This window comes from Perca flavescens, chromosome 17 (genome assembly GCF_004354835.1).
Source record: "Perca flavescens isolate YP-PL-M2 chromosome 17, PFLA_1.0, whole genome shotgun sequence".
NCBI classification, from domain to species: domain Eukaryota; kingdom Metazoa; phylum Chordata; class Actinopteri; order Perciformes; family Percidae; genus Perca; species Perca flavescens.
Window position 1 is genome coordinate 12,272,366 of NC_041347.1, and position 22,423 is coordinate 12,294,788.

Sequence of the window (22,423 nt, forward strand, 5' to 3'; positions counted from 1 at the left end):
AGGAACATTTAATAGCAAGGGTAATACTGTGGCAGTTCAGTTTTAAATCTGGTAAATGAGTGAACATGAGCCTTCATTAAACCTTCCCTCCGTTCCAGGAAATGTGAGGTTTCTTTGGAATACACTCTACCAAGAAAGTCCAGTTTATCGTCTGACAGCAACAAAACCTTCTGCATGTTGGGCCACTGTGCGCCGTCCTCCGAGGAGCTGTTGAAGCAGGGTGGACACTGGAGCATGGGCACTGTGCTTCTCTTTAATGGTAGGACCTCTTTATGCAACTGGAATCATGTGTCTGGGTTAGGGTTAGTAATTAATATTGTCTGTAAGCTTCTCTTTGACACTTAATCCCAGTCAGTCACTCCTTACCTTTTATTATCTTACTACATTCATCTGTTTTAATTCTTTATACAATATTTTTTTTTAAAGATTCTTTTATTTGACAGGACAGCTAGGTGAGAAAGGGGGGGGAAGACATGCAGGAAATCGTCACAGGTCGGAATCGAACCCTGGACCTCTGCGTCGAGGCATAAACCTCTCAGTATATGTGCGCCTGCTCTACCCACTGAGCCAACCTGGCCACGATCCTTTTATACAATTTGATCTGTTCCACGTCAGTGCTGCTCCCTGGTGGTACACTAATTACCAACTTCTCTCTAATAAGCATTATGTACTGTGAATATATACTGTGCATAATTGTACAGTAATGGTTTGTGGTGCAGTTATGTTTCAAAACAAGAAATAAAACATCAAGGTGTCAAGGGTCACTCTTTGCGTCACTTCATATGTTATTACTTTATGGGTAAAGACAGACACTCACAAACAGAGACATCTCGCTTTATTAGATAAGATTAATCATTTACTTATGGGGTTAATTTAGGGTTCATGTTGGATGTCTTACAATTCTGTTTTCCGGCTTCCATAATAACAGAAATTTGCAGTGTTTGTCTCATTAGGAGCGTAATTGTAACTCTGTTTGCCTCCATATTTCAGGATGCAGAATAGGATCTGAGGAGGCCCTCTACCTATACACCAGTGGGCCTGACCTGACCTCGATCATGCCCTGCAAATATGGCAAGCCCAGTGGGACAGTCTCCAAATTTGTTACTCTGGAAGGCCTAAAGTGTGAGCATGTACGAGAGCTTCTGATGAAAAATACAGATGTGGACACAGCAGCTTTGGTTGTAAGTTCTTTACATGAAGCATTAACTCAACATCCAAATCACAACACAAAAACATGAAATAGAAAAATAAACGTTTTATTGTCAATGTTGTTTCACCCAATTTCTGCATGTCAAAATGCAGATTGACACTGCTGTTAAACCTGTACTTTGTGATTCAAGTGCTCTGAAATTAAATCCCTCCTATATCTCATTTATATTTTCATTTCACGGTGTATGAGTAATGTGCTGTCCCAATTAGCTCTCATTAATGATACTGCACGACAGGAAGCATTTTTTTTTTTCCCAAAATGGAAAAAGCTATTACAGTTAAGCTATAGCTATTTCCGTAAGACTGAAAATAAATGTTCTCCCATTAATGGCTTTGTTGATAATAACTCTGCTGATAAAAGAAGAAGAGAAGGGAGTAAGTAAGAAGAATTAATTATTTTCTCTCTAGTGCTCTTACCAAATCTAATCCAGGTCCAGCTGGCCTCCTTGCTTGGGTCTAATTGAATTTCATCAAAAAGTGCTATTAAATTGACTACAGTGAATACCTAAAACTGTAACTAATTGAAAGTTACAGGATGAAAGTTTTGCCTGAAAATGATTATTGTGTGGATTGTGTTTCGGTTTCTGTATAGGAGAGCTTGGCAGTAGTGTATGCTCCCAGCAGTCCTAGAGTATACACCATCTATGAGCCTGTAATTCGACTGAAGGGTCAGGCCAAGACTGTGGTCACCCAGCGGCCGTTCAGCTCCAAGGAAGTGCAGAGTGTTTCCCTGGAGCCCAACTCCCTCAGAGCTCTGCTCCCCACTGAAACCCATGGGCTGCAGAGCGTCCTGCACAAAATTGGAGGAACAGGAAATTTTGTCTTCCTCTTTGCACAGGTAGGAAGGGCCACATTTTTCATGGAGCTTTAGCTTATTCAGAGAGGTCATGAATCCCAGTTGTTGTGATATTTCTGCAATACTTTAGGTTTAAATGGATGTATTCCAGAGAGGGAAAAGTGACAGTTGGATTTAGTAAACCAGAAAACTTCAGTAGATTTGACGGATAAGTCACATCACAGCAATGTAGAAGAATGTGTATCATAACGTCACATATTGCATTAACTTCTGCTTGTCAGCTGTTCTTCTAATACTGCTTCGCAACAGGAAGACAAACCTTACAGTCATAAACGCTCATTAATTGGATGTCATAGAAAAGAAAGATTTTTATTATTAAAATGTACAGCCAACTATTTTGATTATCAAATAATCATTTAAGTCATTTTTCAAGCACAAATGCCAAACATTTAATGATTCCAGCTTCTGAAATCTGAGAATTTACTGCTTTTCCTTGTTTTAGCATTATAATAAATCTAATGTCTTCGACGTCACCTTGGGCTCTTGGAAATTATGGTTGGCATTTCTCACTGACTTCTGATGTTTCATAGACCGAACATCTAAATCTGAGATTCATTAATTATGAAAATGATTAGTTGCAGAAACCCATTTTTAATTTTGAAGTCTTTATGCTCCTTCATACTAATATTCATGACCAGCACTGGAAGGACATGTATTTCTAAGCCCAAAAGATTAATGACAAAGATTTAGTAATTTTTACAAGTATATTTAAGGCAAAAAAAATTGTGTTTGTGTGTGTCAATATGCATTATATTGATGTAAGATTTGTGATCTGTCTTGTTGTTTTGTTAGATATTGACATGTTTTTACTGTTGGATTTAAATTGTGCCCTGCAGATGTAAATTAGCCTAAGGCTAACTCTGGTACAATGCATCAAATGGCAACATTTATGTTACAAATTGTACATTGTCCCTAAGAAATAAAATTAATACAAAATTAAAATTAAAAATAAACTCTGTAATTAGTCACGTCACTCCTCTGATGCAGACAATGTGACCTTATTAATTATGTCAGTTACAGGCCTTCTCCCTGTGTAGGATGAGGGAAGTCATATTGGTTTTGTTGCACTTGTTACTATTTGCCAACACTGACCGTAGTTTATTGTCACTTTTACAGACAAAGTCTGATATTAGTTTCATATTCGGCTCGCTGTGTGCCTTTGTGAGAACACAATAACTGTAGCAGGGACAGTGTGAAATAATGTTTTAAAATTCCATTTTTCAGGCCTGCATTGTTCACATTCATGCATTTCTTTTGTTTGTTCCGTGTCCTTCTGTTCCTCTGTCCCTCATCTCTGGGTCTGCGCTGTCAGACGGTGGAGCTGAGTGACTGTGAGAAGACCCAGGCTCTGGCCCTGAGGGTGCTGCTGTCTTTGTCCAAGTTTAACCAACACCGCATCCATGAAATGGACTGTTACCATGGATACTCAATGATCCACCAGGTCCTCATCAAGTCCAAATGCATTGTGGGATATCATATGCTGAAAGTGAGTCACACCATGAACACTTTGCTATCTTCTGTACCCACAACCTCTGCTGATCTGTGCAGTAAAACTTATTCACCGGCACTTGTAGGTCTATTTTTTTTTTTTTTTTTTTTTTTACCATGAATCTGATCCAGCCCGACACACTGGTGCCTCTCTGAGCCGGTGTTGGTGACCCTGCTGTTACTTGACCCTCTAGCTGTGTCTGTAATTGATCTGTGTGATGGCTGTGTGCTGAATTGGATTCTGTCTGACTTGATGAAACACTGAGCTCCTGCAGAGTCACACAGCCCCTCTGATTGCCTCTGTCACTTTAGGCTTCTACATACAGTATATTGTATAGCACAGTACTGCACTGATTAGTGTCATGCATTATAATTAATATAGTGACTTCTCCATTCCTATTAAAAGGATCATGCTGTATTACAGTAGATTTTTTTTTTTTTTTTTTTTTTTTCCTTACCTCAGTATACCAGGGTCGCAAAGGACTGTAAGATGTATTTCCACTGCAGTGAAGCTGGTCACAAATGATAGACCCGTGATCAATACAGACGGGGCAGTTTAGGGAGTAAATGGTAGTGGTTTTGACAGAGTGATACGCAATCCAAAAAATGGAATGGAGAATTTATTTACTGAATCCTTGTCTGTGATTTTGTGCTGTAACATTGTTTCTGGAGAGAGTGATTATTAGAGAGCCATATTCTGTACTTCTAGACTTTACTGGATGGATGTTGCAGTGCACCCATCCTCATCCTGGGGGACGATGGGCAGTTCCGTTTGGACCCTGAGTCCATCGCTGTGGTGCAGGATATCGGGCTTCTCTCAGACGTCCTATTGGACTGGAAGATCTGGGCCAAGGCTGAGGTAAACACACATACATCACAGGATCAACCATTACATACCATTACATTACATGTTATTTAGCTGACTCTTTTATCCAAAGCGACTTAACAATTGCTATATATGTTAGAGGTTGCACGCCTCTGGGTTAAGTGTCTTGCTCAGGGATACATTGATTGATGTATCACTGTGGGAATTGAACCCAGATCTCCCACACCCAAGGCATGTGTCATATCCACTGCACTATCACCACCTCGTTCAGACCTCACTCATGTTTCTTCAGTAGCAGGAGACATAACACAATGTCTCACAAAATTAGACTAAACATGAGGAAATATTAAAAAATTAAGCATGCACAAAGATGACCCATCATAATTTGAACTAGGTGATTACCATAAATTCAAATTAAGACAACAAATAAGTTATTAAAATACATTCTTTTGTCTCTTTTCTTTTAGTCAAATATGAAGTAAAAGTACAGTTAAGGATAAAGAGTAGGAACTTTGCTCTAGATGAGCAAAACGTTTGTTCAAGATGTGATATTTTGTTGAGTGAATCTGCACATTTCGAGTTTCCCAATGTCTTTTAATTTATTAGCATGCACTCCTGATGAAGGGAAGAAAGCTCAAGGCATAATCATCTAATGGAGAGCGGATAATAAATTCATACACGTCAGAAGCAATTCTCAGTGGTCACGATTTTGTTTTTTACCATGTTTTTACAAATCACTTAAAAGTAATAAATTGGTTTAAACAAGTTTTTATGCCATGACTAACCCAAACATTTAGGGAGGAACACGAATCCACTGCTAATCATGCAGCCTGGTTGCTAAACTAAACTGTTTGCTAATTGTATTTTTAAAATCAGTTTCATATGTGTTGCATTCTGTGCAGCACTATTTTACTTACTGCAAAGGAATAATGGTACTCTCAAGCCCTCCATTAAATGATGAAGAACCAGTTAATGTGTCTTCCTCTTCATTGCCATTCACTGTTTGTGTTGTTTCTGTCAGTGTGGAGTGTGGGAAACGCTGCTTGCTGCCTTAGAGATCCTCATCAGGGTGCACCACCCTTATCAGGTCTATAACATCCGTCAGCTCCTCAAGGCTGAGGTAGTGCACCGCTTCCTGCTCACCTGCCAGGTGTTACAGGTAGGTCACAAAGCTGCTGTAACAATAACCTTTATCCCTTCAGAGACTGTTACTGACCACATTATGTTTGTCTTAAGGAGAATCGGGACGAGCATCTGACCGCCATCCCGCAGGAAGTCTGTATGTCATTCGTCAAAATCATCCAGGAGGTACTCGGGTCTCCCCCGGACATGGACCTGCTAAAACTGATCTACAACTTCCTGCTGGCGGTTCACCCACCTACCAACACCTACGTCTGCCACACTCCATCCAGCTTCTACTTCTCACTACACATAGGTGAGGAAGCAGTGCAGTTGAACGCAGCACATCTGTATCAAAGTGCCATTAATGTAATGCACTGAGTTCTTTTGATGTCTCTTATTTGTCAGATGGGAAGCTGTACCAGGAGAAGGTGCAGTCCATTATGTATCTGAGACACTCCAACAGTGGAGGAAAGTCTGCCAGCAGCTCTGTGGTGTCACTCTCCCCAACTGTCTTCACTGATGCTCCCTATGCAGGTACTTGTTTCATCTGTATTATTCCAAGCACTCCAAGGCATCCTACACAGTGACTACGAACCTTCAGTTTATTGCTTTGGAAGGACATTATAAATACGAAGATCAGCAGAGTGTATGTGTTTCCCAGCGCGAAAAATTAGTTAGAACATGTTTAGAGCTGTATCAGCCCTGTTTTCTCTCTCTGATTAATTACAGTCACCAGAGTTTTATTTTAAGTACCTAATGTAAACACCATTACTTCTAGGAAAAACTGATGCATGTGGGTTAGCTCATTATGTGTTTGAAACTCCCTCTATTCTTCGTATTTTATTTTTTTGCTTTCAAAAATATTTACTCTAACTGCTGCTCTTAACAGTAGTTATAACAGAGCGCCTCTTTAGTAAACATATTATATATCTTTCAAACTATGCCATTTTACCTATTCTATCTGAGCCTTTATTGTTCTACTCAGTTATTCAATTATGAGCCTCGCTTGTCATAAGCCTGCTTTTTGAATTATGTTCTTTTTATTTTGTTATAAAGCACCTTATGACTTTAGAAAAGGGCTGTATAAATTAAATACATTTGGCTTTGTTACTTGCAACAGTACATTGAAATTAAACAGAACTGACATTTTGTGCACTGGCACGCAGTTAAATGTACAATGTTGTCAATGGCAGAGGAGAATCATCTTCGTCATCATGTTTTTCATCACAGCCTCAAGTCTATCAATATTACTATTTGCACTGCCAGTTTCTGCATACAAATGAGGCCCTTTGCAGCCTTCAGGTAGAAGTCTAATAATTTACAAGTGCTGAATCATTTTGTTCTTTGTTCCAGGCCATGTCCACGGTCCTTCCCCTCAACATGCAGGTGATGATCAGTCGTTACGCCCACCCAGTCTGGCACCATCGCCGTACTCCTCCCCTCTACTGACACCTCGACTTGGACACGGTAGCTCAAATGAGGCAGGTGAGGGGGACGGGGTTTTCCTCCCCACACCGCAGGCTCTTGGCAGCACAGAGACACTCAAGAAGGGCGGAGGTGACGAGCAGCTCCTGAGCAGCTGTGAATCAGCCAAGACCATCTGTGAGTCTAAGGACATAGGGGAGGGAGGAGCCCTGCGCGCTCCTTCCATCAGCGTGGAGGAGGAGCGGGACGAGATGGCAGAGGTGGACAGCCTAGCAGAGGGCAGCGTTGGGGTGGCAGAGTCTGAGGACCGGTTTGACTGGGCCAGTGATGAGGTGCCGCGCCGCCCTGACAGCCTGAAAGGAATCCAGTCCTTCCAGAGGAGCCACAGCAACCTGGCCAGTCTGGGCCTGGCCTTCCCAGCTCCAAATGGCTCGTTGGCCATTGGCCGCTGGCCCAGTTCGACTGACCGCGGCTCCATGCCTGAAGACTGGGAGAGCTACACTTACTCTCCTGGCTACGAGAGTGCGCACAGCAAGGCTGATTCCAATGAAAGGTATGCTGTAATTGTACCCTTTCACAAGGCATGCTTGTTTGAGTGTCACATACAGAATTACTGTATCTCAAGAAAATACTCTCAGGATGTTCTACTGTGACTGAATGCTCAATGTCACTACTAATTATAATAATATTAATTAAGTCAGCCCACATTAAACCTTGGCCAATTCATAAATTACTTACAGTGAATACTGATGGTCTCTTTCAACATTTTATCTACATGTCCGTGTGGGTTTTGTTCTGGTACAAAGCGTTATCGTTCTGCTTGATAAAGAAGAGCTGTGTAGGGATTTGCATAATGTAAATACATCATTTGGTAATGTTAATAATTCTTAGCCAACTTTGGAATTAAGTTATTTCTACTGCAATAACAGTTGAAGTTTATTTCTACCTGCCAGCCAACTGCTGTCTTAAGCCAATAGGAAATCATTAAAAAAATATATTCTATCAAATCCTGTTTTCTAACCAAAGATGTCTGACATTAAGACATCTGATTTGATTTGTTGAATAAATTCAAGCTTTCCAGAAAACCTTTTAAAAAATAAAATAAAAAAAGGGTTAAATTCAAATTGGGAGGTGATTGTTTTGTATTCTGATGCCTTAACTTGCAGTATGAATGAAAATGGATACGTTCAACAATGTATATAGTATTACAAGTGCTGAATCATCATATAATATTCAGTATTCAAACAACTTTATATAGCACTGTGCTGTGTGCAGCATTATTTTAACAGAAATGTATCCGCTAAAAGACATTGACAACCTAATAGCTTTCTCAATTCTAGCTGTGCTGGTTATGGAAATACCTCATTTGAACAGTCAAGCTCTTTACATAGTTTCACACACAATACACAACAACTGACATCGCAAGACACTAACCTTTATAACCTAAAATGATATAAGAATATACAGTATATATTTTCTGAAAATGTCATTTTGAGCACTGATGGAGGAAATTTGGCCAGCTGTTCATGCACAGTAATTCAGCACTAAAGTCTAAGCTGTGTTTCTCAGGTCCAGCACTGAGGACTGCCTGGTGCTGATCTGCTGTGGACTCTATGATCTTCTGCGGGGCATCTTGCTGCTGTTGCCTGACCTCATGCTTGAGGAGGTGATGGACAAGCTCATCCAGCCAGAGGCCCTCATTGTCCTGGTCAACCACTCGTCACCTCTCATCCAGCAAGGAGTCATGAAGGTTGGTTCACTATCCTCTTTGATGAGAAGCCGGTTGATCTGATTTAGCACCAGGAGTCAAACTTTACTGCAGTCATGATGCCGGTAGATAACACACAGTAGTATCTCCCAATGAGAAATGTTTCAGCTTATTACCCTTCTTGAAAGTCTTAGAGGATTTTTAGGCAGATTTTGTTACCTTTTTTAACAGAGTATTTATCATACAGACATGAGAGTGGTATCAGTCTTCTCATCTCACTCTCGGCATGACCGCAAATAAGCACCCAAAAATGTCAAACTATTCCGTTAATCGTCTCTGTGTTATACATTTTATCCCCTGTGCCAGCGTGTTAGCAAAGTATCACAATATATTGCCATTGTTAAGTGTAACCTTTCTGTTACCGCATATTATTTTGCCCCTCTCTCCTAGCTGCTAGATGCATATTTCAGCAGAGCCCTTAAGGAGCAGAAGGAGAAGTTTCTGAAGAACCACGGCTTCTCACTGCTGGCCAACCAGCTGTACATCCACCAGGGCAGCCAGGGGCTCCTCGAATGCTTCCTAGAGATGCTGTTTGGACGGCTGGTGGGCCTAGAGGAAGAGTGAGTCCAGGGACAATACACATCGTCCAATGCTTTATCTTAGAACATTATGCATAGGATTGTCTAGTGTATGAATAAATGTGTTTGATGCACACATATTTATGCACGCTATGCTATTTTTCTTTTGTGTATTTCTTTCCAGTCTGGACCTGGAGGAAATGGAAAATATCTCACCCTTTAGAAGGCGCTGTATCATCCCAGTGTTGGGTCTTATTGAGAACTCCCTTTATGAGAACTCCTTGTTGCACAACATCCTTTGTATGCTGCTGCAGCTCCTCAACGCCTGCCCCAAGCTGGCCGACATCCTGCTAGACCACGGGCTGCTCTACGTGCTCTTTAACACCCTCTCCACCCTCAATGGCATGGAGAATGGGTACGGTTGCCAGAACAGAGAACGATTCATTCAAACACCTCCATTGGTTCATGGGTTTTGTCTTGAACCTTTGAGCCATGAATTGAATCATTAATCCTCTCACGGTTCATTGATCTGGCATATACGAGTGGTAGACTCACAGCAGACCTGTGCTTCATATTTTCTTGCTTTTCTTTCCCTCCCTCTCCAGTATTCCCCTGAATGACTACAAGCTCCTGGTGTGTGACATCCAGCAGCTGTTAGTAGCTGTGACAATCCACTCGTGCAGCTCTTCAGGGTCCCAGTACTTTCGCATCATTGAAGACCTCATTACCTTGCTGGGTTTCATGCAGACCAGCAAGATGCGTCGCACACAGGGTGAGGGCTGGATTTCTGAAATTCAATACACATGCAAAATACATCAGTGTTGCCATCTACTATGCTCTGCAGTTCTGGATGATATCAAGCTGTCAAGCTCTGCTGCAAAAAGAAACTGGGCTGTCACTTCATTATATACAACTGCAGAGTGGAAACTCATTTCAGAAAAAAAATTATAATTTGAGATATATATATATATATATATATATCTTACATCTCCATCTTCCCACTAAATAGTTTGCTCTCTGAAAAGTATCTCTCCCATTTCTTACCCGTTAGTGCTTATTTCTCTTTGAAGTGATAGAATCATTCTGTGATCACAGAAATATTACAAAGGCATTATGGCTCTGTACATGGCAGCCTTTGGTTGTTTGTAATTTTAGTAATTATTTTTGACTGTATTACTGCCCTCATTGGGCCAAATTGATAAATGCCACCAGTTTGTGATGAGGTGCGTGTTTGTGAGATTTGATCAATAGCATGATCAACTTCCCCAAAGTGCTATGTAAGGATACATTTTCTTCTCTGTTTGTGGGTAAGTTTCATTGAGAAAAATGTTACCCAAGACTGAAAAGAAGAACATGACATATTTAGCAGTGTCTGTAGTCACGTTTAGTGAACCTGAAAAATGAGAAAATATTACCACAGCTGTCAAGCCTGTCTTCGCAGAGCATCGCATTGTTCGTGTGACAAATCAAGTTGTGCACGTGATCATTGCATGAAGCTCATCGTCAGTCGCTCATTAGGAGCGTCAGGTTAACTTCTAACATGACAAAGTTTATTGTGTCTGATTGTTATTTTTTCCCAGAGATGGCTGTGGCTTTGCAGTTCCGCGTCCTTCAGTCAGCGATTGAGTTCATAAAGACGACAGCCAATCAGGAACCTCGGAAGCTGAGCAGCTCTGTTAATGCGCCGAGCTCTCCGCATCACGCCATCTATCAGAAGCGCAAGAGCATCGCTGGTGAGTATTTATAACTAATGCAACAGTAGAAATCTGGTGTGAAGTCAAGGTAGAATTGACTACCATGTGTTTTCAGGCATTTCACTTCTCCACCCTCACCTGTCTGTTTATTGATCCTCTCCTCGTCCCCATCTGAAGGTTCCATTGCCATTAAGGATTCCATTATTCCCCGCATTCCCAGACAGCACTACTGCTCCTATGGCCAGATACCCCTCTCCCCTCCCTTCAGCTTCCTGTCCCAGGACTCCCCCCTCCCCTCCCTCTCTGGAGCTCCATCCTACATGCTCCACTGTGACGCAGGTAGCTCGGACTGCGGTCCACAGCGGAGAACATCCTCCCTGTCATGGAGCATGTTTCCCATTTTTCCTGTCAACTCACCCTTGTGCCTGCATTCACCTCGGGTGAATTTGCACAGTACCCTCGTGCGATACTGATGCTTTTTGTGTGTGCATGTTTGAATGCTTAACTATATCATTGTCAAGCATTTTAGCACAGATGGCACTTTGATTCATAAATCTTTATAATCTTCTGTGTTCACTGATTTATGAGATATTTGCATAACCTTACTATAAACTTGAAAGAAAAAAGGAAAAGTGCTTATACTTGCTACCGTCATGTGCGCCCAATTTGTGTTGTCGCAACTGAGCACATACCAATATTGTGCTTGTAGGCCGGCGCCGATTCTCTCTGGCCCAGACCGACTCTCTCTTGATGCGGATGCGCTCGGTAGCCAGCGATGAACTCAACCAGATGATGCAGAGGAGGATGAGCCAGGAAAACCCCATTCGTGCCAGTGAGACAGAGTTCATCCAACGGCTGCAGAGGCTTGTGGTTCTCGCTGTCAACAGACTCATTTACCACGGTAAAAAGAAACTTCTCCCACTTATCTATTCAAATCTTCTCTATTTACCCCTTCACTTTACATGAGCGTAAACCAAACTGTCTGGTTCTGTTTGAATGTGTCTCTCATTACAGATGTGAGTCAGGACTTATTTGACCTGCTGAATATTCCCGACTCTCCTGACCAACAGCTTTTCACACCAGATCCAGGTGATCAACCACAGGAGGAGAGTGGCTCCGCCTCTGTTCCACACTCTCCCACTCCCTTTACCCTGCCGCCTGCCAGCAAGAAGAGCTTTCAGAAAGACATCCTAAAACTCATGATGGATGGGATCAAAATCAGCCTGGTATGACAACCCTGAGAGCCCTTTTTTATCTGTAAAGAGCTAATTGCTGTATTATGAGACCTTGCATTGATGGTTATGATCTCACAGGGCAGCACGGGTCGAGGAGGTGTCCCACATCAGCAGTGGCGAAGGATCCTATGGTCGTGTCGGGACACTTTTCGGGTCCAAATTGGCCGCCTGCTTGTGCACACGCTCAGCCCTGCACTTCCCCTGTCTGACAGGAAGGAGTCGCTGGAGTTTGTGTTTGATCCCAGACATCTGGATATCCTCAAGGAGAGCCTCAGCCCGGGTCTAGAGGTGAGTGTGAAAGAAATGCATCATATGAGTCATCTTACAAGTCAACTTATCTTTTTGCTCGCTGAGTAAGTAAGATATATTTCTGGTCATTTTTACCCACCCAGTGCAGAAAGTGTGTTGGTTTCAAGGGAAAGTGTGAGTGAGTGTTCAGTATATTAGCTTTGCTTGTCATTTTCAAGGAGCTGTCAGACACTGGCTCTAAAATAACTCTGATAGATGTGTTCATGCTGTTCAGCAGCCCCCTTGCATCACCATGGGAGCCTTTCACTCTTCCTCCTCTCAGGCTTCACTGAAGGTCCACCAGCTGGATAAGGCTTGTTTCCTGTCCATCACTGTGTGCGACTTTCTTCAGACACAAACGAAAATTGAATCTGTGCTTTGTCTCTCTCTCTCTCTCTCTCTCTCTCTCTCTCTCTCTCTCTCTCTCTCTCTCTCTCTCTCTCTCTCTCTCTCAGCATGGACCGAAGTTGTCGCTGTATCTGTATGAGATGCTGCACGATCACAAGGACAGCCTCACAAAAGACGATCAGAACGCCGTGGGTGTATTCATGACCTCGCTCAAGCTTTGTGGCCATCGCTGCATCCCACCTAACTCTCCACACAAACAAGACTTGCTCAAGGCCATAAAAGAGGTAAGTCCTACAAAGACAAACTGTAGTTGTTAAAGTGAAAGGAACAGTTTATAAGCCTGTTTAGTCAAAATCAGTTTGGCAGTTAAGCAGTATAAATTATCAACTTTTATGTAGGTGGAAAATCTTGGTCGTTCATAAATGCTAAGTGCAACCTGTCAGGTTTCTTTATAGCCAGTAAATAAACCCAATGTGTGTGTTAAGAACTTGTTTACTTGTAATTGTATTCTTACAGGAAAAAATCAAGTATGAAGCAGAAGAGAAAACCAGCAAAGTGGCATGGGAAAAGAAAATGGCCATCACTCAGAGGAAGTGAGTGCGGGCCTTCTTTCCTGGCGTGAGATTGATGTTCAGTACAAGAAAATATTGGTAAGAATCCTGTCTTGTTTCATTCCTTCATTCACTCCATTCTTTCTTATTCCTCTGCAGTCTTATCCAGAGGCTAGATGGAAAGTCCAAGGACATTTCAAAGATTGCAGCTGATATCACTCAGAATGTGTCTCTGCGCCAAGGCATGGAGAGAAAGAAAGTCATCCAGCATATCAGGGGACTCTATAAGACTGACCTCAGCGCCAGCCGACACTGGCAGGAGCTGGTGCAACAACTCACGCATGACCGGTAGGCATCGACACCTATCTCTCACAGGGGCCTACACAAAATCGGAACAAAGTACAATCATAAAATCGTTACTGTAATGACGATTGGTATTCTAATGAGGATTCTTTTCTGGTCATTTTCTTCTAAATGGGAAACAATTAGGTTTGTTTGAATAAAGACATTTTAATATGATAGAGGATGATCTTAGACATACAGAGCACCAGAATATCTTAGAAGAAACAGTAATTAAATCAAGCAAACGTTTTGAACTATACATTTACACTGTACCTCCATATCCTGTGAGGCAGGGCCGTAGCCGGGATTTAAGACTAGGCTTAAAATCTAAAGCCATGCTAGCAGCTCCGTCAAGCTGTACTAATGCGCAGCTTATAGATAAACGCTAAAATCAGCATGCTAACATATTCATGACATATAAGTGTCAATACTAACATGCTGATGTTTATCTGGTACAATGTTTAGCATGTTCAACCATCTTAGTTTAGCATGTTAGCATTCTACATTTAGCTAATTAGAACAAATTCTTTGACCTGCTGGTGGCACTAGATGAAAAGTTTAGGGATTACCGAAGTCATTATTATTTATTCTGAAGGAGGACATGAATGACCATCCAATACAATACAAAACTATACAATACATGTTGAGACATTTCAGTCTGGACCATTGGCATCATTGAAGCCTAAATGTTTAGGCTCAAACAAAAATAATTCCTCTGTCATCACTTATAACCTACCAGAAGTATGTGGCAGTGTTTGTATCTGCAGAGACCCTGCCCTATGCCCGTATTTTCTATTTTATTTTCATTTTACTTTGTTTGGGACATTTCTGGGCATTTTCTCTGCCCCTCTCTCTGCTTCCAGCTGTCACACTTCAGCCTCTTCTCCTGTAATCGGTGTTGTCTGCGTCGGAGGTTCGGAAAGCTTCGCTAAATTCTCCTGTCTAGACACAAATACTATGCCTATTAGCTAACTAGACTGAAGATCGCTAAACTTGATGGCTAGTGTTGCTGAGCCCGGAGGAGGGGCCACCTGTGAATGTTTACAAACCACCACGGACCAATCCTACTCATTCTGCATTTTAGGATTTTGACTAAACCCTTAACCAGGCTTTTAAAAATTCCCTTTGTGAAATTGTAGAATGTAAACTCCTTCCCGGGATGTTAAACGCCCTAATTACCAAAAAATAAAAAAATAAAAAAAAATAAAATGAAGGACATGACCTCAGTGTCCTTATTGTTAGCTATGGCTCTGCAGTGAGGTTACTTTTGTTGATATGAGCAGACAAAGTGTTTGAGAGGGCTGTAATGATCGGTTTCAGTGCGGTTTGGTACGACCAGACATCCTACCCAACGTCCTGGCAGCTGGACCCCACCGAAGGGCCGAACCGGGAGCGACGGCGGCTACAGAGATGCTACCTTACCATTCCTAACAAATACCTGCTTAAAGACAGACGCAAGTCTGAAGGTGAAGAAACCCTTTTATGTTATAGCAGTATGGCAAAATTCTGTCTAGTACTAGTGTGTTTGTCAAATTTAGTGTTCTTATTCTGACCTCATTCTCTTGTTTAGACACAGTGAAGCCACCATTGTCCTTCCTGTTTGAGGATAAGACTCACTCCTCCTTCTCCTCCACTGTCAAAGACAAAGCCACCAGCGAGCCCATCAGGTATAACTTTCTAACAACCCCCCGTTCTTCTGACTGCCTGTAAGTCTTTAGAAAACATGAAATCCCTCTCAGGAAGAAAAATGTCTCATCAACTTGTGCTACATTGAGAGGTGTCTATGCTTTATTCAGATGGTGTATTTCTTAAATGAGAAATGTCTCTTTGTCCTTAGGTTCACCAGACGGTGCATCAGCGTCGCCCCCTCCAGAGAGACAGCAGGGGAGCTACTTCTGGGTAAGACACTGACCATCTCTCACAGCTGCTCCGTGCATAATAAAGTCAGCCGGTCACAGAGGCACAGAGAGTAATGTGCTCTCTCTGGGATTCTAGAGAATATTGCTCTTCCCTCACACACAAGTGTGTTAGTTATTCAACGGGGGGGGGGGAGCTTTTATTTGTCTTGTTCTTGACTCACCCTGTGTTGTCTAACAGGAAAGTCTGGTATGTACTTTGTGGAGGACAACGCTGCTGATGCTCATGACAACCAGGTAAAGCCAGAGGACTGCTCAGGATTATTCTCTGCCAGAGGGTTAGTTGTGAGTCCACCTGGCGACTCAACACCGGATGTGTTTGTGTTTGGACAGAGCCTTCATGGGGAGACCGAGGCACCCTCTTTCTCCTGGACCTACGAGGAGATCAAGGAGGTGCACAAGCGCTGGTGGCAGCTGAGAGACAATGCTGTGGAGATATTCCTCACCAACGGCAGGACCCTGCTGTTAGCCTTCGACAACACTAAGGTGAGGCAAAAACACAACTCGCTAGGAAGAAAAATGGAGGGGAGTCATGTTGTGACTGGAAGGTTGGCTATTCAAGAAACTGATGCTAAAATGAATGTTGACAATGCTTATGAATGACAGTAGATGTTGTGAAGAATGTGTGTTTACTTTCAGCTGTTTTATTTCATTATTGCAAAGAACTGAGTTGGGTAACTAGACTACCAAGCAAATCACGAGAAAAATCCAGTCCCTGTTTCATTTGAATGTAAAAAATGAAGCTACACAGGATGGACTCTGATGAAAATGACAAGATTAAAGATTCCCCATGATGCTCAAAGAAAAAGATGTATGAACAGACAAAATCATGCAGCTTGAAGATATTTGCAGTGAGAGTTAATAGTTGAAATGCCTTCTTGGTATTCTGCCCCTGATACCTGCAGATCTCTGTAGTATTCTGTGCTAGGAATCAATTATGATGATAAGATACAGTGCCATCATATTCTACAGGAATATAAGATATATATTTTTTTCACTACTTTCAGTTAAAATACTGAAAGTGTTACCATATGGTTGGACAACCTTCTTTTGAGCAAGTCAGGGGTTTACAGCAAATATGTCCAATGCAGAAGAATCAAAGGAAGTACAGAACTGCTCAGCACGTGGTGGCCAAACCGATAATGTGTTGTCCTCAGATTGCCTGTGGACTCGCAGAAACCTTTCCTAGATACACCGGCAAAACGATTGTTCCCTGTGCTTGACATGCTGACATTAGCGTTTAGCTCCAACCCTGCTGTTCCTAAATACAACCTCACAAAGCCGCTAGCATGGCTGCAGACTCTGTTGTATTTTTAATGTATTTTTATGCGTCTTTTTTATTAGATAGTCGACAGAGACACGACAGCAAGCAAAGGTGTCACTTTACGTTTTGTGAGTTAGTACGTTTTTCCATTTTTCACCTGAGTCCTGACACCAGAGATAGTAAACCTCCTATGGTTCTCGCCTTAGTTCCGTGACGACGTCTACCACAACATCCTGACCTCTGATCTGCCCAACCTGCTGGAGCACGGAAACATCACGGCGCTCACTCAGCTGTGGGGCTCGGGTCAGATCTCTAACTTTGAGTACCTCACGCATCTCAACAAGCACGCGGGACGCTCCTTCAACGACCTCATGCAGTACCCGGTGTTCCCCTTTATCCTGCGAGATTACACCAGTGAGACGATCGACCTGCAGGACCCAAACATCTACAGGTCAGTAATATATTTGGAAAGGCATTTGAGGTATTTGATTAGAAAATCAGATTATATATGTTATGAAGATTAGTACAAAGGGTTTGTACATGTACCTCCTCTTGTCAATGATGCATCAGATCGTAGGTCTTTAAAATAATATACAGCTCTCAAATATTCTTAATAAGTGCTCCTCTTGTTTATGCCAGAGCCATTCTCCTATAATTTGAAATCAAGACGGATGCAGTTAATTGACATATTAGGGTATTTATTTATTTATTTGATAAACTGGGTGACAAATAATGCCTCTTTGAAGTCAAGAGTCCTGACACAGGAATCATTTATAATAGGGAAGGGCTCAACTCTAACTTTTTAAGGTTGGCAACCAGGCATCAGCTTTTGGTTACCAAAACTGAAAATATGGGCTTTCACCCAGGAAGCTGGTGTTTAATTTAACTTTACGTAGCAAGCTGAACTACATCACGTTTTACGCCATGTACTTGCATACGGAAGTGAATAGCATAACAAATCTACTCTTACTTTTGAGCCCTGATAGGACAATTTTCATTTGTCACCGTTTAACATCAGAGTCCATTACTGCTATGCTTACATTTCGTTGTCATGCAGGAATTTAATCAAACCCATTGCAGTCCAGTCAAAAGAGAAAGAAGATCGCTACGTGGATAATTACAGGGTAAGGACTGTTGTACATTTTAGCAGGTGTTTCATGAGTGTATTGGATGTTCCAGTAAGAAAACACTGTGTGTGTGTGTGTGTGTGTGTAGTACCTTGAGGAGGAGTACAAGAAGGGCATTCATGAGGATGACCCCATGCCTCCTGTCCAGCCTTATCACTACGGCTCACACTACTCCAACAGCGGCACCGTGCTGCACTTCCTGGTTCGAATGCCTCCTTTCACCAAGATGTTCCTCGCATACCAGGGTGAGTCACACATCAAGTTTAAGTAAAAGTTAAGGAAGAGAATCGGTCTCCAGCTGCACTGTCTTTTACAGTATCTTTAGTTTCAACAAGTATTGTAAATGTTAACTGACTGACAGCACGTTTTTTATACGGTTCTCTGATCAACTCCTCGTCCTTCCTCTTCTCTTTTCTATTTATTCTTTTCTTGTTAATGATTTTTTCATTCATCCGTCTCTCTCTCTCCTCTGATCCTCCGAGGCATCTTTTTGTGCGATCGTAAATGTATTCAGCAAGCGTGGTGTCTAAGGTCATGAAAGGGGATCTTTTGAATCAGTGAGTCGAATCTGTAATTAGATTGTCTTTGGCCTTAATCAGACCAGAGCTTTGATATCCCGGACCGGACGTTTCACTCCATGAACACCACGTGGCGCCTGTCCTCCTACGAGTCTATGACTGATGTGAAAGAGCTCATCCCAGAGTTTTTCTACCTCCCAGAATTCCTGGTCAACCGAGAGGGTAATTATTTTCCACTGCATTTCATACCTTTAATCTGTATAGCTATCATTTATACCAGCATACATTTTTCATATCCTATTATGTATTAAAAATGTCTTCCCTTCACAGGTTTTGATTTTGGTGTTCGTCAAAATGGTGAGAGGGTGAATCATGTGAATTTGCCACCCTGGGCCCGCAACGACCCACGTCTGTTCATCCTGATCCACCGGCAAGCGCTGGAGTCGGACCAAGTCTCCCAGACGCTGTGCCAGTGGATCGACCTGGTGTTTGGGCTCAAGCAGAAAGGCAAAGCAGCTGTCCATGCCATCAACGTCTTCCACCCAGCTGTAAGTAGCTACCTATTTCACGTTTGATAGAAATTATTGGGTAAGCTGTTTCTTCTATAAGCTTTCATATCATTTTTCACAGACCTATTTTGGCATGGACGTTTCGGCTGTAGAAGACCCGGTGCAGCGACGGGCCCTGGAGACAATGATCAAGACATACGGACAGACACCCAGGCAGCTCTTCAACGCCTCTCATGTCAGCAGGGCCGGCCCCAAACTCATGATGGAGGGAGAGCTGCCGGCAGCCATGGGTCTCCTGGTGCAGCTGGCCTTCAGAGAAACCAGAGAACAGGCCAAGGAAATAGTCTGCCCGGTAATCTACTCTGTGGTGGTAGTGACTCTGACAGCCCGCTGTGCGCTGCTGAGGAATGACTTAATTCATCGTCCATGAAATGATCTGCTGCTCACCTGGCAATTTCCTCTTCCTCCCCCACAGAGCCCACTGCCATGGATCAAAGGTCTGAAGTGGGGCGAGTATGTGGGCTCACCCTCTGCTCCAGACCCAGTGGTGTGTTTCAGCCAGCCGCACGGGGAGAGGTTCGGATCCCTGCTGGCTCTGCCAACGCGAGCCATCTGCGGGCTGTCCCGCAAGTTCTGCCTTATGATGATTTATAGCAAGGAGCAGGGTAGGAGCCCTAGATACCCTAGTTAGATCCAGAATGGTTTGCACAATGTCCTGCTGACTCCATTTACTTCATGTTCTCTACCCTGTAGGTGTTCGGAGCATGCACAGCACAGACATCCAGTGGTCGGCCATCTTGAGCTGGGGCTACGGAGACAACATATTGAGGCTGAAGAGCAAGCAGAGCGAACCACCCATCAACTTCATTCAGTGTTCACAACTTCACCAGGTAAATACGAGTGAAATTCCCAAGCTCAGAATAATAAAAACAACAAAACAGAGCACCTGTTTGTGAAAGGAATTGCTGTTCTCCCGTCAGTGTTACACAACTTTACAAATGGGTCAGGTTTCTCGTTTCCTCTGTCCAACCGTCTGTCTGTCTCTCCTCCAGGTGACCAGCTGCGCCTGGGTGCCCGATGGCTGCCAGCTATTTACAGGCAGCCAGTGTGGAGTCATCACTGCCTACAGCAACCGCTTCACCAGCACCACGGTGGGTTTCCATGGCGACGTCCCCCTTTAACCTTCCGCCTCCACATCAGCACCCAATCCACCCACCCACCTCCCATAACCCCCCTCCCCTCTCCACTACCCCTCTTTAGACCATCTCACCGTGTTCAAACGCTCAGCTTCATTAGTCACATCACAGTTGCCCTTGAAACACATTTCCACCGAGCCTACAAGTGGGATTAGAGGTCTGGGAGTTCAGTCATCAGAGAGGCTTTCAGACTTTCATCGGTCCCCACCAATAGGCATCTAGGTTTCCTAGCTTTTCTCGGTCTCTCAAGGGTGTTTCAGTAGCAATTGATTTGTGCTGTTCAGAAAAGCCTGTTTGAGATTCATTAATGGGGTTTTTTTTAGGAAAACTTTTAGGAGATATCTCATCCATGCTAACATTGAATGCTAATTATCCAGATTTGTATGTACCCTGTATATAGCCTCTAATGTGTGTCTTTCCATAGCCGTCAGAGATGGAGGTGGAATCTCAGGTTCACCTGTACGGACACACAGCAGAAGTCACCAGCCTGTTTGTCTGCAAACCCTACAGCATCCTGATCAGTGTTAGCAGAGATGGCACCTGTATCCTCTGGGACCTCAACAGGTGTGTGTGTGGGTGGGTGGGTGGGGTGTGTGTGTCTGTCTGTCTTTCTTTTTGTGTGTGTCTGTGTCTTTTTGTGCGTGATGAGAAATCTAAAGTGGTGTGATGCTCTGTGTTTCTTCAGGCTCTGTTATGTTCAAAGCCTCACAGGCCACAAAAGCCCAGTGACTGCAGTGTCTGCCAGCGAGACCACGGGGGACATCGCCACAGTGTGTGACTCAGGTGAAGACCGCTCAGACTTTTATCATATCACTTTTCCAGACTGACACCATGTTGACGTGATGTACTGTATGACACTTGATTCTGTGTTCTCCAGTGGGCGGCGGCAGCGACCTGCGTCTGTGGACGGTGAATGGGGACCTAATCGGTCACGTCCACTGCAGAGAGATCATCTGCTCCGTGGCGTTCTCCAACCAGCCAGAGGGCGTGTCTGTCAACGTCATCGCCGGCGGGCTGGAGAACGGCGTCGTCAGGTGAGCAGGAACTCTCTTTTTTTTCTTTTTCTTTTTTTTTCCTTTCACATTTATGGCCTTCTTTTCCTCTCAAGACACTGGATTATTCACACTGTTATTTTTATGTCTGAAATATTGTCAGGTTGTGGAGCACATGGGATTTAAAACCAGTGAGAGAGATCACCTTTTCCAAGTCGAGCAAACCCATCATCAGGTATCTTGTCAGCGCTACAACCGTGTTATTCTTTGCTTTTAATGCGATGCCACTTGCCACCATTGTAAATATCTGTGTAGTTCTGTGGGGAATACTGATAATGTCCTCTCCTGCGTGCCTCAGCCTGACCTACTCGTGTGACGGCCACCACCTCTACACCGCCAACAGCGAGGGCACAGTGATGGCGTGGTGTCGGCGGGACCAGCAGCGCATGAAGCTGCCCATGTTCTACTCCTTCCTGAGCAGCTACGCCGCAGGCTGACTGTGTGTCTGACGTTTACTACCGTCTGCTCCTCTACAGCCTCCTCCTCCTCTTCCTCCTCTCTGCACTGACGGGGAGGAGGATGTGTCAGCATGGCCTCCACCTCCCTGACTTTTAACTAAAGCCATCCCCTGCTGAGCAAAGTCTACCACAGCCACTCCCAGCATCAAGAAATGATTCTGAAAATAGTATTCTATATATTTATAAACACACTGAAGTGGAATGATGTGGGGGGTTAATATTTGGCCGAGGCTGCAACAGACACTTTATACTAAATGCATTTCTGAGAGTGTGTTTTGTTTGATAAGTCTTTTATTATTTAGTTTGTTGCTCTTGAGTTTTTGTTGTGCAGAGATCCTTGCCTGATGTTGATTTTGCCGTTTCCTGGTAAGCTGCTATCGTCTGGCCAAAGCCGAACCCAAAAGTGCGAAGACCCCCCTGCAGCGCGCCGTCTGACAGCTTGCTGCCGGAGCTCGGCGAGCGTGTCCTGCTGACGCTGCAGTAGCTAGCGGGGAGGGAGCCCCTCCTGGCGTCTTGTCACCGGGAGACGTCCCGCTCTGCGGGAGTGAGACGCCGCTCTGCTGGGCTGTCTGCTCCACTCAAGTCTGAACACTAGTGTCACGGCATCACTTTGTATCTGAGCTCAGTGGAGGGATTGGGGGGACGATGGGATGAATTGTTCCTTGTGTTGCCTGTTGTTCTGTCCTGCTTTTGCATGCTAGAATGATTCTGAC

General features: G+C 43.5%; 1 protein-coding gene across 9 annotated transcripts in view; it reads left to right on the forward strand.

Annotated features, from left to right (window-relative positions):
• Window positions 1–21,918, forward strand: part of lyst (lysosomal trafficking regulator) — a 64,249-nt gene extending 42,331 nt beyond the window's left edge. For 6 of the 9 annotated variants that reach the window (XM_028602847.1, XM_028602851.1, XM_028602842.1 and 3 more), the window contains 40 exons: window positions 99–259; window positions 991–1,181; window positions 1,802–2,047; window positions 3,378–3,551; window positions 4,263–4,412; window positions 5,401–5,538; window positions 5,616–5,814; window positions 5,907–6,035; window positions 6,855–7,479; window positions 8,496–8,676; window positions 9,085–9,254; window positions 9,397–9,627; window positions 9,818–9,984; window positions 10,793–10,945; window positions 11,084–11,245; window positions 11,616–11,807; window positions 11,921–12,132; window positions 12,220–12,429; window positions 12,885–13,061; window positions 13,294–13,370; window positions 13,488–13,676; window positions 14,991–15,136; window positions 15,241–15,337; window positions 15,508–15,569; window positions 15,768–15,823; window positions 15,920–16,072; window positions 17,057–17,301; window positions 17,908–17,974; window positions 18,066–18,222; window positions 18,577–18,717; window positions 18,826–19,043; window positions 19,126–19,356; window positions 19,480–19,669; window positions 19,758–19,894; window positions 20,057–20,155; window positions 20,625–20,764; window positions 20,886–20,983; window positions 21,078–21,234; window positions 21,356–21,427; window positions 21,551–21,918. In XM_028602847.1, the coding sequence (XP_028458648.1) occupies window positions 99–259; window positions 991–1,181; window positions 1,802–2,047; window positions 3,378–3,551; window positions 4,263–4,412; window positions 5,401–5,538; window positions 5,616–5,814; window positions 5,907–6,035; window positions 6,855–7,479; window positions 8,496–8,676; window positions 9,085–9,254; window positions 9,397–9,627; window positions 9,818–9,984; window positions 10,793–10,945; window positions 11,084–11,245; window positions 11,616–11,807; window positions 11,921–12,132; window positions 12,220–12,429; window positions 12,885–13,061; window positions 13,294–13,370; window positions 13,488–13,676; window positions 14,991–15,136; window positions 15,241–15,337; window positions 15,508–15,569; window positions 15,768–15,823; window positions 15,920–16,072; window positions 17,057–17,301; window positions 17,908–17,974; window positions 18,066–18,222; window positions 18,577–18,717; window positions 18,826–19,043; window positions 19,126–19,356; window positions 19,480–19,669; window positions 19,758–19,894; window positions 20,057–20,155; window positions 20,625–20,764; window positions 20,886–20,983; window positions 21,078–21,234; window positions 21,356–21,427; window positions 21,551–21,689 (6,739 nt within the window). In that variant the 3' untranslated portion in view covers window positions 21,690–21,918. The remainder of the gene's footprint in view (window positions 1–98; window positions 260–990; window positions 1,182–1,801; window positions 2,048–3,377; window positions 3,552–4,262; window positions 4,413–5,400; window positions 5,539–5,615; window positions 5,815–5,906; window positions 6,036–6,854; window positions 7,480–8,495; window positions 8,677–9,084; window positions 9,255–9,396; window positions 9,628–9,817; window positions 9,985–10,792; window positions 10,946–11,083; window positions 11,246–11,615; window positions 11,808–11,920; window positions 12,133–12,219; window positions 12,430–12,884; window positions 13,062–13,293; window positions 13,371–13,487; window positions 13,677–14,990; window positions 15,137–15,240; window positions 15,338–15,507; window positions 15,570–15,767; window positions 15,824–15,919; window positions 16,073–17,056; window positions 17,302–17,907; window positions 17,975–18,065; window positions 18,223–18,576; window positions 18,718–18,825; window positions 19,044–19,125; window positions 19,357–19,479; window positions 19,670–19,757; window positions 19,895–20,056; window positions 20,156–20,624; window positions 20,765–20,885; window positions 20,984–21,077; window positions 21,235–21,355; window positions 21,428–21,550) is intronic. The other 3 variants (XM_028602848.1, XM_028602844.1, XM_028602849.1) reach the window with 3 other exon arrangements.
• Window positions 21,919–22,423: the final 505 nt, after the last annotated feature.